The 14,448-nt window shown below is 36.8% G+C and overlaps 4 protein-coding genes across 8 annotated transcripts in view; 2 read left to right on the top strand and 2 right to left on the bottom strand.

The window, feature by feature from the left end:
- Window positions 1–1,184: 1,184 nt before the first annotated feature.
- On the bottom strand, window positions 1,185–3,065 carry LOC111472249 (RING-H2 finger protein ATL13-like). Its single transcript, XM_023117900.1, has 2 exons — window positions 2,951–3,065; window positions 1,185–2,864 (listed from the first exon to the last, which is right to left on the bottom strand). Exon 2 carries the CDS (start codon window positions 2,667–2,669, stop codon window positions 1,281–1,283), a length of 1,389 nt encoding a protein of 462 aa, XP_022973668.1. The 5' UTR covers window positions 2,670–2,864; window positions 2,951–3,065; the 3' UTR covers window positions 1,185–1,280.
- Window positions 3,066–3,991: 926 nt separating this feature from the next.
- On the top strand, window positions 3,992–7,711 carry LOC111472299 (probable E3 ubiquitin-protein ligase XBOS32). Its single transcript, XM_023117957.1, has 8 exons — window positions 3,992–4,306; window positions 4,548–4,723; window positions 4,798–4,958; window positions 5,357–5,415; window positions 5,514–5,560; window positions 5,803–5,943; window positions 6,658–6,746; window positions 7,129–7,711. The coding sequence occupies exons 2-8, from the start codon at window positions 4,653–4,655 to the stop codon at window positions 7,488–7,490; spliced, it is 930 nt and encodes a 309-aa protein (XP_022973725.1). The 5' UTR covers window positions 3,992–4,306; window positions 4,548–4,652; the 3' UTR covers window positions 7,491–7,711.
- Window positions 7,712–8,143: 432 nt separating this feature from the next.
- LOC111468198 lies at window positions 8,144–12,199 on the top strand. 2 transcript variants are annotated; one of them, XM_023113341.1, is made up of 5 exons: window positions 8,144–8,496; window positions 8,991–9,146; window positions 9,887–9,982; window positions 11,570–11,690; window positions 11,860–12,199. In XM_023113341.1, the coding sequence occupies exons 1-5, from the start codon at window positions 8,209–8,211 to the stop codon at window positions 12,024–12,026; spliced, it is 828 nt and encodes a 275-aa protein (XP_022969109.1). In that variant the 5' UTR covers window positions 8,144–8,208; the 3' UTR covers window positions 12,027–12,199. The 2 variants fall into 2 exon arrangements, with proteins under 2 accessions (XP_022969109.1, XP_022969116.1); XM_023113348.1 differs by lacking the exon at window positions 8,991–9,146.
- Window positions 12,200–12,402: 203 nt separating this feature from the next.
- The window catches only part of LOC111499067 (VAN3-binding protein-like), a 3,378-nt gene continuing 1,332 nt past the window's right edge, over window positions 12,403–14,448 (bottom strand). For 2 of the 4 annotated variants that reach the window (XM_023150528.1, XM_023150519.1), the window contains exons 3-8: window positions 14,347–14,415; window positions 13,716–14,094; window positions 13,458–13,631; window positions 13,319–13,368; window positions 12,831–12,879; window positions 12,403–12,741 (exon numbers count right to left, since the gene is read on the bottom strand). In XM_023150528.1, the coding sequence (XP_023006296.1) occupies window positions 12,518–12,741; window positions 12,831–12,879; window positions 13,319–13,368; window positions 13,458–13,631; window positions 13,716–14,094; window positions 14,347–14,415 (945 nt within the window). In that variant the 3' untranslated portion in view covers window positions 12,403–12,517. The remainder of the gene's footprint in view (window positions 12,742–12,830; window positions 12,880–13,318; window positions 13,369–13,457; window positions 13,632–13,715; window positions 14,095–14,346; window positions 14,416–14,448) is intronic. The other 2 variants (XM_023150545.1, XM_023150536.1) reach the window with 1 other exon arrangement.

Raw genomic sequence — 14,448 nt, 5'->3', positions numbered from 1 at the left:
TTTTTTTTTTTTTTTTTTTTTTTTTTTTTTTTTTTTTTTTTTTTTTTTTTTTTTTTTTTTTTTTTTTTTTTTTTTTTTTTTTTTTTTCTTCTTTTGTTGAAACTGAATTCCCCTTTTCAGACACTTGTTTTTTTATATTTGGCCAAATTTGCAGGTTTTTGTCGCTTTGCCGTCAGAAATTAATAATTATTAGTTATCCTTTGTGGACAAATTCAAGCCGCCGTCTACTGTTGCTGTTATCTTCTAATGACATGTTTAATAAATTAATGGGTTGTCTTACTTAGAGGTCATCATACCATGAACCCCATAACTACTAAACAAATGCTAGAGCACACTAACGAGCCCAATAACGGGCCCAATGGTTGATTTGGGCCGTCCATTTTTGCTATGGTAGCCCATAACTTCGTATTTCAAGATGCCCAACCCAACGTAGTCCTAAGCCCTTTGGGCCTTTATTTTGACTCTTTTGTTCTGGGTAATTTACACTTATAACCCTATTTTCAATGGGCCTTCGATGACATGTGAAGTGATTTTAATCCAACTTAATTATTAAAAAAAAACCCCTTAAATAAAATAATAATAATAAATTATTCTACGTTCAATTTACCCACTCACCTTATACATTAACCAACTACCATATTCCAAATTCAAAACAAACCAAAACATAATGTATAATATATAGAATCATCTCAATTAAATTTATAATATATCACGAATTTAAAATTTGTATTTAAAGATGAGAGTCGGAAATGAATTTAATGATATAACCAATGAAATTGATAAACTCAAAAAATATTTTTTAAAATTTCTCATAAATTATGAAAACAAAATGTATACGTATAAAATGATGGAGATTTTAGAAATTCAAAAAGACTAATAATTTAAGCAGAAAATAACAAAAATTCCAACTGACAATGCCTTCCATTTCGGCACATCTGGCGTGACCGCATTAATTTCAGCCATTATTATTTAGAGCCCCGAAACTAATAAATGAAAATTTGTATCCATTAAATGCAAACAGCCCATTGCCCCTACAACTCGCCTCCATCTCTCGTTCTTCCGGGTCATTTCAATTTAAATCCCCATTTCCTATTTAATGCATTTCGTGTCCCATCGATTTAATTAGTTCATCTGTTCCTGAATCCCAATTCTCGATTTTATTATAGATTCATTTATTCTTGCTTATACTTCTTTTCTTTAATCGATTTCATATCTATCTCAACAAGAAATCAAATTTGAAGGAAGGGAATTTAACAATTTAACAATTTAACAGAGAAGAATTAGAGATTTGAGATACAGGATGAAGGTGACGATGATTCGAAGTGAGTAACCTTGTTTTGTTTTCCCATCAGCCATAGCAACGTCCTCTTCGCGAAAGATTGATTGAATTGAGAATCGAAACTGCAACGACTCTGGTTTTCTTCATCCAATTCCGTTTCACTTCGGATTATTTCATTTTCCCATCTGGAAACGCCCATCTCTGAAGCACTCCAATCCCCACCATTCTTCTGAATGGGAAATCGAAACGAAACTGCCCTTCTTGATGATTCTGTGGACGTTTCTCTCTGGTTTTTTCCTCTTAGCCAAATCTTCGATACTGAGAAACTATCTATTTTCTTAGAATTCCTATCAGTATTCTCGCCCCTTCTCACTTCTCGAAACGGTTCAATCCCACTGAGTCGGAACTCTCTTCTGGATTCGCACTCGCATTCGGACATGGCTGCTCTGTAACCTGGTGTCAATGGCAGAGCTGGCTTCCTGCTTGGCTGCTTTTTCGCTGGGGTGCTTCTAATGGCCACTTTCAGCGACGAATTCTCCTCCATTACATATTCGAAAGACCCCATTGAAAAACACCTACGAGAATCCATATTCTTGTTCTCGCTACTTCCACCTTCACCAGCATCGATATTTTTGTATTTTCCGAGCTTCACAGTCACTACAGTTGCTTTTGAGTCCTCTAATTTCCCAATCTCGCTAGACCCAGCGTCAAATTCGCTATCCCCACCAAGACCCACTTGCGAATTTGACCCTGTAATCGGATTTGTAGCCTGTGTGTTCGACACATTATCTCTAGAGCTCTCACTCCCAGATTCAAGAACAAGAACAATTGGCGCACAACTGGTATGTGGAGAGAAATGATCCGGAAGCAAACTAGATCTACAAAGAGGGCAGGTTGAGTGAGACAAAAGCCATGTATCAATACACTCTGTGTGAAAAGCATGGCTGCATTTAGGCAACAGCCTGAGCTTGTCCTCAGGCTCAAACTCACATAGACAAACAGCGCAATCAAATGGGGACTTGGATCCAATAATGGCTTTGTAATGGAAAACAGGAAGTGTGTCAATGAAGGACTGGTCAACCCCAGAGTCATGGAGATGAAAGAGCTGCTGTAATTGACCCTGAAAGGCAGTCACATTGTCTGAACTTTCAGGGTCTCTCTGTAATGGGGGAGTCCAGAGGAATCTAACGAGAAGATGAAGCAAACCAGAGACGAAGAAGACGATGGCAAGAATGATTATGATGAGGAGTATACTTGGACTCACCTTGTTCTCCAAGTTGAATCCACTCGACTGGGCAAAAGGAGGAGGCCGTGCATCAAGATAGTAAGGCTGTAGCTGTGGCGGCGAAGGGAAGAATCTTCCGTTTACTTGGAGAAGCAGTGAATCCATGTTAATCAAAGAAAAAAAGAGGTCATTCCATAGGCTTGGTTTTGGTGGGTGCAAGTCAAATGGGTTGGAGAGATCAGAAAACGAAATAAAAGGGAGAGATGGAGCGATGAGAAGAGGGTAATAAAAGTGTTTAAGAAAAAGATTAGATCTCAGATCAGTGGCTAAAAGGTTTGACTGTCAGTTTGCAGCCTGTTTCTGGGATACAAAACAAGAACGCAATTATTGCGATGATTTCAATTACAGGTAAAACATTCAGATACAAGTAGAATAAGGGAGTTTACTTCATTTACTGATTTCATTGAATTGGTTTGCAGCACAGCAGGCATACTCCGGCTGGAAACAACGCATCTGTAATCCATCCTATAAATTTACTCCAGTGGTCCTGTTTCAAAATCTACTTAAAATAAAAGGGTTTTGTTGAGAAGAAGGGTATTTCATTGGGGTGTGAAGGAAAATGACAATTTTTAATTGAACCTCTGTGTTGGATTTTGGCACTTGACTTTTTATACAGGGACAGACACCCCTTATAGAAGGGCCTCTCCCCCTTTTTGTCTGCTTCTTTCAATTGTGGTGCTAACCTTCCCTTTGACTTTGCGTGGTAGATGAGTCCAAACAAATTCAAATCATGTGCCCTGCCTCCCCTCTCCATTGCTTCAAAATGAAACGCTTCCAAGGGGCTCCCAAAATTCATTTTAATTTAACTTAATCATACTTCCTCACTCCACCTTAAATACTTATTTTTATTTTTTTTAATAAATCATGTCCTGTGTTTTATTTTAATTTTGACACAAGGGCACCCTTCAACACTCGATAAATGCACGAATGGATAGTTTGTGTTTAAGTTTTTACTTTCTAGTGGCCATTATTTTCGTAAGTTAAAACATTTGAGTTTGGTAATTATGAGGACGGTTAAAATGTCTCTTAATATTATTTTAAACATAAACTTAAATTATAATTTTGTATAAAAGTATTTTTGAAAAAAATGTTTAGAACAAAATGCATTTTTTAATTAAAAAATTAAAATAAAAAGTCAAAGTTTGGGATAGGAAAGATTAAATGAACCCATGTCCCACGTGGCAACTTTTTATATTTCTTTTCCCTTTCATGCTTATTAATAAAAGCTCACGACGCTCCGTTTTTTCCATTATTATGAAACGTTGAGCAACCCCCTGTTCCACCAATATGTCTTCTTCATATATATTAACTAATTACAAGGTTTCATTATTCATTTAAATGACATTATTTTAATTTTTTTCATTATTATTTAATCAGAATTTATAAAAAGCACACAAAATACACGTAGACTATTTGAATTTGCCCTCGTCTTTCACGAGTGTAAATAGATTTTGGCGCCGAAATTGAAGTCTGAGTGTTCGATTCGCTATTCCACAAGAATTCTACGAGGTACGAATAACTATGGCGAAATCCAGAAAATGGAGGGAAGCAATCATTTGGAACTCCTTGAGAGAATCAAGCGAGTCGACCAGAGAAATCGGTGGACTGAAGAATGTTTTAAGTGATCTTAACAGAGGGGAAGGCCTCCGCGGGGGACAACGCCTGGAGAGGAAAAGAACAATTCAACTACCCAGGTCTTTGGACAACGCCAGGCATATTTCAAAATAGTTTTTACATTTTAGGTAAATTTGGATTTGAGAGCCTGATATTCTTCATTGGATGAGAACTAATTAGCCTTGGTCTTTGGAAATTCTTTTGTTATTGATAGAAATTGGGAAGTAGGCTCTGCTATTGAATATTTTGAGTTGGGTTGGCTCTGCTATTGTCTTTGGAAATTCTTTTGTTATTTATCTTTCATGTTAGCTCTCTGGTGCATAGCGTGAGCAACTTATTGGTCATTCATAAATTTCTTGCACATTTTAGGTCCATGAAGCAGATTATTTGAACGGAGGGACTGCCCTTCATCTTGCTGCTTCAAATGGTCACTCCCGGTGCATCAGGCTTCTTCTTGCTGATTATATTCCAAGCATGCCAAACTTTAGGGATATAATGAGTAAAGTAACGGACGATGAAGAATCAATCTCAGAGTTTGATCATAGGTACATGTCAAATTCAAGAATTTCCAGGTTGAAATGCTTAGATGGTTCATTGACTTCCTGATTCTGTGTTTTAGGGCCTTGTCTCAGATTATTAACCAACCGGCAGATGGTGGCATTACCGCTCTACACATGGCAGCCCTCAATGGGCAAGTTGAAAGCGTGCAGTTACTTCTGGAATTTGGGGCATCTGTTTCTGAGGTGACTGTGGGCGATGGAACCGTAATTGATCTTATAGGTTTCTCCCTTTGAATTTCTGCCTTCTCTTTGACTAAAAATATATATATATTTAAATTGAGGCCTTCTTTTTCATGTTAACCTTTATTTTTCTTCCTAATCTACCATTTAACATGTCTGTCACTCTCCCTTTTTGCAATAACAAAATATGATTCTAAACTAATGGCGTTACGTTTTAGATATGTTTTTATGGTCATATAAAGTCCAGAATTAGCATGCTCATGGGATGTTGAAATAAAGTGGCAGACAAATGAAATACTTTTTTTCCCCTATAATGTATGCTACCATATCCTTCTATCTTGTGGGCAAAGTGTTAAAAATCAAAAGAAGGGGTTGTTGAACAGTTTGATTTCTTATCCCTTGCGATGATAAGTAGCTTGTCTGTTGCAACTCCAATAGGTGCTGGGAGCACAGCTCTTCATTATGCTGCATGCGGTGGTAATGCCAAATGTTGTCAAGTATGTACTTCATTTGAAGGAAAAAATCTGAATCAGTTTAAATGAATGCATTATTTTTTACTCTTTGAGGCTATGACTTGAATTTTCTATTCGTATAGATTTTGATCGCCAGGGGTGCCAGTCTGACCACTGAAAATGAAAATGGGTACGTACTAGTCTTGGATTATTCTTTGTATTTGGCAATCTTTCTGAACTACTCATAAGAAATTAGTTTTAAGAAATGAGCTTAGATTCTTTTAATTAATTGGGCATATCCGGGATCCGTTCCTTAAACTGAAACTGAAAGCAGTAGTGGCCGTGAAGAATTTGATAGGAATGGTGTTAGAATAAAAGTTTAAGGTATTATTATGACACTGATGGGTCATTCCCTTCAAATCAATAACGCAGTTGGACACCATTGATGGTTGCTCGCTCATGGCATAAAGGTTGGCTTGAGGACATTCTCAGCACAGAGCCTATAGACCGGCCAAAACTTACTCCCTCTCATTACCTGTCGCTGCCCCTTATGAGTATTGCTCAAATTGCTAGGTATTTGTTATTTCCTTGTACTGCTTATCCTTTGCACAATGATGAATGCAAGCATATAACTTCTTTAAGCGTATCCACCGTGATTGTCCAGTATGCTTACTATTTCTTTGGAATCTAGAGTTTAGACGAACTTCAGAAAACAAGAGCATTTTGGCTTTTCTACGAGTTATTGCTAAAACATGTCTATTCTATTTCTGATTTCAGATAGTTGTATCTAGATGGATTATGCTTTGATTCATGGAAAATTTCCTAAAATCTCCTAACGCTTATAATACACGTATTGAGATGGTACTGTTTTTCTAACTTCTCCTCTATGCTCAAAGCACCATTCATCGTTTCTTTCCTTCCAAACAAAGCAACTTTTGTTCGTGGAAAATAAAATGACGAACTCTTCGTTTATTCGGGAGCCACCAACTTTCTTGACAATATTGGCAACTTTTGGTTACTACATCATGGAATATATGCTTCAGGCATTCTTGTTACAGTTCTTCACTCTGCCCCCTCAAGGCTAAGCTCACATTGATTGGGTTGGCACAAACAAGATATTGAAGACATAAGTTGTTCTACTAAAATGTAGATGGTTTAGAAAATCATATAACAAGCTGAGAGTTTGTTTTCTGTCTCCATATAGGGCAAGTCTGGCGTCCAGTTGATTTAGAATGTTGGCATAATGAAAAAAATTGATTTCTGCATTGCTTTTGGATCCATTTGCAGAGAATATGGATGGAGTAGTAAATCTGCCCCCGGATGCCAGGATCCATGCGTTGTCTGTTTGGAGAGGAAGTGTGCGGTAGCTGCTGAAGGTATATATATCAGTACCTTTACAATATCATCATGTACTTGATAGACCATGGTGATATTCTTATTTTCTGAACTTGCATAACCTAGCTTATGTAAAGCATCTTTCTGTTGCTAACTCATTTCATTAAAGCTTTAACAAGTTTGCTGAAGTATGTGCAAAAAATTGAACTTGGATGCTTAACACATGGGTTATTTCCATCTAGCTTGGTTAATAAAATATATTGTTAGTGAGTTTTAAAGTGGTGTGGTGGTAATGATTTGGTTGAAACCAAACTTTTGAAATACTAGAGAGAGAAAATTGATGAGTAGCTAGATTATATACTTAGCCCAGGTTGTTGGTATGTGGGGTTGTTGAAGGGTGATAAGAAGTTGAATCCCCTGCAGGTTGCGATCATGAATTCTGCACAAGATGTGCCTTATACCTCTGTTGTACAAACCGTGGAACAACCTTTGCTCGTGGCCCTCCAGGTTCAGTTTCTTGCTCCCTCTGCCGCAATGGCATAGTCTCTTTCGTTAAGCTTCCAGGTAAAGTACGCATGGTTAAGGAGATTGCAAGAACAAGCTTGTCACTTCCAATATGCCAATGCTCTCAAGAGACACCATCAAAACCTACCCCCTTAGCTACCCAGCTCCGATCGCACGAGTTGTGTCGTGCTCAGGATACTCCTCTGGGGGTTTCCTTTTGCTGCCTGAGACTTCCTTCAATCATTGCCTGCCGAAAAACTCCGGATATGTGCCACTCTTGAGTTCCATGCTATGCCAACCGGAACTTGCGGGAACCACTTGGCCACATATTGAAGGCCTGGGCTCCGGCAATCAAGTTCTCATGGGCCATTCCCTTCTGGAGCTAATCATTATGTAATCCCTGGAGTGAATGCCTGATAATATTTGGATCTTGTTTATGCTTCTTTCAATCTTTGTTGATTAAATTATTTGAGAATGAAATTACCAACTTTTTACCTTTAAATTCTAAACTTGTAAATACTTTAAGATCATCCAAACCAAATTATAGAATTATGTCATAAAAGTAAGGTTAAATGCCTTAAATCACTAAAGTGACCATAATTCAACTTGTTTGGGACAATTTTCAAATTGAGAGCTTGAATTAGCTTATGAATAATAGTTTAAGAATTTAGTTCATTGATATAATTATTAATTTAAAATTTTTATAATAAAAATCCTAAAATTTAGGTGTGTACATTTTTTTCTTAAAAAAAAAATCAATTAATGTTAGTTTATACCATTTGCATTTAGTAGTACATTACTTAGAAACAAAACAAATTTTAAAAAGAAAAAAAAAATGTATATTATAAAACATGAAACTCCATTGAATTATACAAGGGAAAAGTGAAAAGACAAAGAAGTCTTTGTGTATGAAATAAAATAATAGAGCAAAGAGATCGGAGTTATAGAATTGGCAGCATTATCCATATTCTAACCACACGATCATAGAGCGAAGGAGGGATGGCGGTCCTCTCATCTCTTCCTCTCTGCGCTTGGCGCCATCATCGGCCTTCTTCTTCATCATCCTCATCTTATTTCCCTACAACCCAACTACCCGTTCCTGCAACCTGTTTTCCTTGTCGTCCACCCATTAGAGTCTCAAACGTTTTCACCCACCAACGGACGATCACAGTTGACAAATCTAAGTTGAGGGTCTCTGAAGCCACCTCCAAGGATGAGCTTTGGGCTGCTGCTTGTCTCCGCGTTCGCACCTTTAATCAGTTCCGCCCCGATTCCTATGACATCGACGTGAGTCATTGAATTCAATTGAAATCTTTTGGAAGTTCCGCGTGAGTTCTGGGTCTAAGATTTGAATGTATGAAAATTTGATAGCAATTTTCTTTTTAATGTTTTGATTTATCGGGAGTCAATTTATTCAAGTGTTTGAGAGCTGGAGACCAAATTATCAATTTGGTATTTTATCTTAGAGTATCATTATCGATAACTTGAGAACATCATTGAGTGCACATTTGCATACTTTCATCGGTTGTGGATACAAATATGTTGTGGTATTGATAATGGACTCGATGGAGAGAACACTCGTGGATTCTTGAGATAGGAAGGAATTGTAGATAAGAAAAACGATAGAGATGGATAAATGAAACGTGAGGCTGGCCTGTCTTAGCTGCCATTTCAAATCCCTCGTGATTAAGACTTCACTTTTCACGTAGTATTTCTTGCTCTCCGTTTGCTGTACTGATGCTGTTACTTCTTTTTTTTTTTTTTTTGTCAAGTTCTATTAGGATCATAAGAGGTACTTGGCAGAGAACGAATATGAAGCAATTCAAGAACGTATTGCTGGAAAAAGGGTTAGCTTTAAAAGAGTGTCTTGCATAAATGCTACTCTTCCATTAGCCGAAATATCAACCCTAGCCGATGATTTATGTTCAACATGTAAGGTCCGTGTATTTCTTCATCGTTCCCATATGAATAGTATGTATGTACTCCATCCCTGGATCACTTTAGGAATTTCAAACTTTGAAGTTGCGATCAGTTCTGTGGGTTATGTAAATTCTTACGTTTTTATATACGGAAAATGGTGTTGAGAAGTATGAGATAATGAAAAATGAAGAGGTTGATTGAAGGAATAGCCTTCATTTCAGAAAATTAAAGACATTATTTCTTTTCTTCGTTTACAATGAAAAAGAGAAAGCTATCTGATATTGCAGGACAATCAAGACACGTGTATTAATCATGCAGCCTCGCCTCGCATGAGGTGAATTGCCTCTGTGGTGCTAGACATGTTTAGATAGTGAATGCGTTGGAAGCAATGTTGTTTGATAATGTATGCATACCAAAGTTATGAAAAAAAAAATCTTATACCTGAAAAAGAGATGTGGGCTCCCAAGAGGCATAATCAGAGGTGGGAAAGGAATTACGCAGATTGAAAGAAAAAAAGTATATTGGCTATTTTTTCCTCTTTATGTAAATGCAGGATCTTCTAATTCAAAAAAGTTAGAATGTTATTTGTAATGCTCTGGCAATGTTTTATCCTTTCCTGCTGCTGTTGATTTTTAGTCGATTGAAGAAGATTATGCAACATTTTATGTCTTAGTTTAGACTATATCAGTTCTACAAGTTCTACTTTGTTCCGATCTCGAATCTTTTATTTATTTATTTTATTATCATTTTCTCTTAGTTTTCTGATGATGGAGAGGACCGAGTTGTTGTTGGGTCACTCGACCTTAATCAGTGTATAAGGCTTCCAGATGAAATAGCGGGAATGAAACCTGAGGTAAATGATCGATTTCTTTAATTCTTTAGTTTCTTAAATTATGTTTTTCACTCTTTTGAATAATTGGTCATGAACATGTCTCATTATTATCTATGAAAATCAGAGTCACCTTCTTGGCCCAATTTCTTTTTAACGTGAAAAATGTGGATTCAAAATATTGACTATTATTTATTATCCAAAAACTGGAATTTTTTAGCTCTTGATTGTTTTTTTATCAGAATTTGGTAGCTTCATGTGTTTCCCATTATTCAGATCATTGGACAGTATGTGTTTTTTTATTGTTATTGAAAAACCAGGTTGGTTAGTTTGAACGTGTAATATAGGGGAGAGCTTCATATGTGTGAATAGCAGAGTAGGACTTGAAGTTGAACAAAGCCTTCGCAGAATATTCTTCTGTAAGCTATAGCAGCTAACACTCAAAAGACTTTATCACCTTCAATTTCGTCCAATCCTTGATCTTATAATCTGGCTGCACTAACATCAAGCATTGTCAGTTTCACTCAATTCAGAATGACGAGAGGTTATTGGATGACAATTTCTTATTGAGGCATGATCAGGCATGATAAGAGTGTTCGCCTAGAAAGTTGAATAGGTGGTGAAATTTTGGTTGAATTGGAGAATGACAACAGTACATTAGCCAAGAATACTCACTCTGGAACTGTTAGGATTGATTACTTGTCTCCTGTATTTAGTTGTTAAAATTACTGAGGCTGTGTAGTCTGAGGTTGGTATGCAGAATTACTGAGATCTGGGTAACACTCGAAAGGCCTCTTGCCATGCAGTGTAACGCGAAGGTTAAGCAATGCAAGTGCTCCTTCAAATCAGAATAAAGGATATCTCTCCGTTTAGAAATATCTTTATAAGATGAAGAGCTATCTGATTTGCTAGCCTTTTCGGTCACATCATGGATGAAAAGATAACTTTGTAAAGAGTGTCTTTAACTGATTTTGAACCCAAATATTAATTTCTGTCATGAGAATTATCACCTCAATAATCAAATTTTGAACCATACAAAAGGCTAGTAGCTTCCTCCTCAGTTTATTTTCAACTTGAATTCCAACTCTACTATCTCCACATATGATTCATTGATTGCTTTCTCCATTTTGATAGAACTATCGCCTGGAGTCGGCCAGATTGTCCATAAATTTCTGATGTTGCGTCTTCCAGTCTCTATTTCATTCTAATAGCTAACTAACAGGGATTCGATTTATTATTTTTGGTTTGATTGTGCTTGGTTTCTTCCATTCCTTTTGTAGTCCTTCATTCATTTGAGAGTTGTTTCTTACCCTTTCTTTCAAAGAAAACACATACGGGCGGGCACACTTTGCAGTTGCACATCCTTCCACATCATCTATTGTTTCCTGTAATCTTCAATGACTAGTGAGGTTTCTCTCCAATTAAGTACACCCTTGTTTTGACATTTCACTGGCAATGTTCCTGACACACTCTAGAATTCATAAATCGTTTCCAAATTCATTCATGAACTCTATGTTTCAATTTATCTGAACCTTGTATTGACATAGATATGATTCTAGGTCGTGAGTTGATTTTGCATGATAAAGGATTTCTTAAATATTTTTCCAACAGGGAATTGGGGCCGATTTCGCAAGGGCATACCTGAGCAATGTATGTGTTGCCAAGGAAGTGCACAGAAATGGGTTGGGTTTTGCACTTGTTGCAAAGGCAAAGACAATTGCGGAAGATTGGGGTAACCATTTTGTGACACAATTTCATTCATGTTAAATATGGTCATGATCTTTATGAATTATCAGCATCTCCGTCTTTATGGCTTCTGCTTTAGAATGTGGTCTTAGCGTTTATGGTGACACTTCTCCATGAAAAACTGCCATTTGTGATACAATGTTGTAATGTTTTAGGCATCAGTGATCTATACGTCCACGTAGCTTTCGACAACGAACCCGCAAAGAACCTCTACTTGAAGAGTGGTTTTGTCCATGAAAGTGACGAACCTGCTTGGCAAGCCAGGTTTCTAGATCGACCACGCAGGATTCTCCTGTGGACTTCTCTCTCAGAACTTCTCTGATATTGCACTGAATAGAGTTTTGCTCATTATTTTACGTGCAATTTTCTCTCTCTACCGGTACACAGATCATTTCTGTTTTTAATTTACTACAATTCTATTCAATGTAAAATTATGTGGATATGTTGTCCCTCTCCATAATTCATAATATAGCATGAAAATATTGAATTGACAAACTCTTTATATTAATGGTACTATTTATAAAGTAGTCAATATGAGCTAAATATTCATCTTGCTAACGTTATTGGAACATGGTTACTTGGATTATAGACTTACTTTACTATAAAATGAAAATTGGCATTTGACATTATTTCTTGAGAGGTTGAAGGAGATAATTTACACACATTTCTGTATAAGAAAGCAAAATTATGATATGATATTAGATGAAAATATGTACCAAATTTAATTACACAATATAATTAAATTACAAATATAGAATTATGGAAACATAGCATCGTGCATAAAGCAACACCATAACATGAAAATGGAAAAGTTCATAATCTTGTGAAAGAATGAGCAGAAAGCATGAGCATTTGATTTACGGTGGTTGCCCAGATCTTGTATTTATGATAATCGTTCTCCATATCTAGCTTGAATGTGCCCTTATTTGTAGTCAACACAATGAGATAACACGTATTACTCTCCTCGTCCTCATTGTTGTCCTCATCATCTTCATTTTCATGTCTGTACAGCTCAATGTACATATCCAACACAACGCCTGGATACAAAAATTTAGCAGTTAAGATAATGGACTCAAAGCCCTTTCGAAGTTCAAATCAATGGTATTTTGAACTGAAAATGACTTACTCTCTTGTTTGGTCTTCAACATGTTGAGCTTTTTTACCTTCAAAATCACCTGCAAAATCCATTATGTGGAGACTGAGAACCAAACATTTTTTACAAGAGTATGACAATCTCTCATTAACATACCCGTTTAAAAGCCTTGAGGGGAAGCTAGAAAAGGAAAGTTGGAAACCTCTCCCTAGTAGACACGTTTTAAAAACACCGAAGAGAAACCCGAAAGAGAAAGCTCAAAAAAGACAAGAGTGGAAACTTCTTCCTAGCAAACCTATTTTAAAAACCTCGAGAGAAATTCTAAAAGGGAAAGTCCAAAGAGGACCAGGGTAGAAACTTCTCTTTATCAAACAACATTTTAAAAACCTTGAGAATAATCTCGAAAGGGAAAGGTCAAAGAAAACAATATCTGCTCGCGCTGAATGTCTTTACTCTATAATCAACAAAGCGGATACACATGAGATTATTTCATGAAACCTATGAAGAATTGAGAATCAAACCTTGGTGTCACTGTTTTGGATGATAGAGATGGATCTCTTCTTGTACTTTCCTGAAAAAAAAATACTTTTTTTAGTGAAAGAAAATAAAGATTTGATTGGTACTTCAAAGGTTTGTGATTTGAGGTACTTGTGATCTTACCGTTTGGGGACTCAACTTTGAGAAGAACACCTTTGGCGAGCGTGGATCTTGATTTCTCAAGATTGAAATCAATCTGAACCTCATGGTTGTCTTCTATAGGTAGCACAGAAGCAACTCCACTTGACTTGTTTCTGTATTCAGATCTTGCTTTAAGCGTGGCCGCTCCTTTCAAGGCTGCAAACACAAAATGATTATGCAATTCAACTACACAACAAGCACAACAGCCAGATTTATAGCTCAGATTTATAAAATATGTACATGTAGCTGCAGCAGCTGTGAGTGTGAGAATATCAGTGCCTGTGATACTGCTCATGGCTGACCCAATTACAGTGGTAAGCTGTTCCCTTTTGGCGCCCATTGCTTGGGCCACTTGTGCGCACTGTGCAGCCACCAATGCGGCTGCAGAAGCCACAGCAGCATCCCTCGCGCCGCAGTCTGAGTTGTCATCTCTTGATCTCGTGGTGTCGGCTGCAATCGCCGCAAGTGCAGCTGCTACACCTGCCACGGATATAGCTGCATGAATTTCAGCTCTCTGAAGCCTATCCTCTTCTTTTCTGCTCTGTCTTATCTCCTTTAGCCATTTCTTTATCGACAAGTTCTTGAATGGCACGATTTTCCATTGAAACTGCAATGTACACTGAATTTAAATACGAACATGTGCACTAAGAGTTCAAAAGTTTAAAATTTTTTATTAATACTTTTTTATGAAATATAGGAACTATTTCTTTGGCCCATGAATCTTGGGGGACAAGTTCTCTTGGTCCTGTCGCTACTTTTTGTCCATATCATAACATATTAGTGTTCAAATCAATAGTTCAATACCCATTTTCTTTTTGGTGAGATCTGTTCATATCAATACTTCTTCCATGAAGTGAAGTGAATGACTTACCCATTTCTTTCGGAAATAACTACTGTAGTTCAACTCCGGATGCATTGCTTGTTGCATCCATATGAACGACTGAAAAAAAAAAAAAAAAAAAAAAAAAGTTAA

The sequence above is a fragment of the Cucurbita maxima genome, unplaced genomic scaffold (assembly GCF_002738345.1).
Source record: "Cucurbita maxima cultivar Rimu unplaced genomic scaffold, Cmax_1.0 Cma_Scf00002, whole genome shotgun sequence".
In the NCBI taxonomy this organism is placed as follows: Eukaryota; Viridiplantae; Streptophyta; class Magnoliopsida; order Cucurbitales; family Cucurbitaceae; genus Cucurbita; species Cucurbita maxima.
Note: the sequence above shows the minus strand (reverse complement) of the source record. Positions and strands in the feature narration are given on the sequence as shown.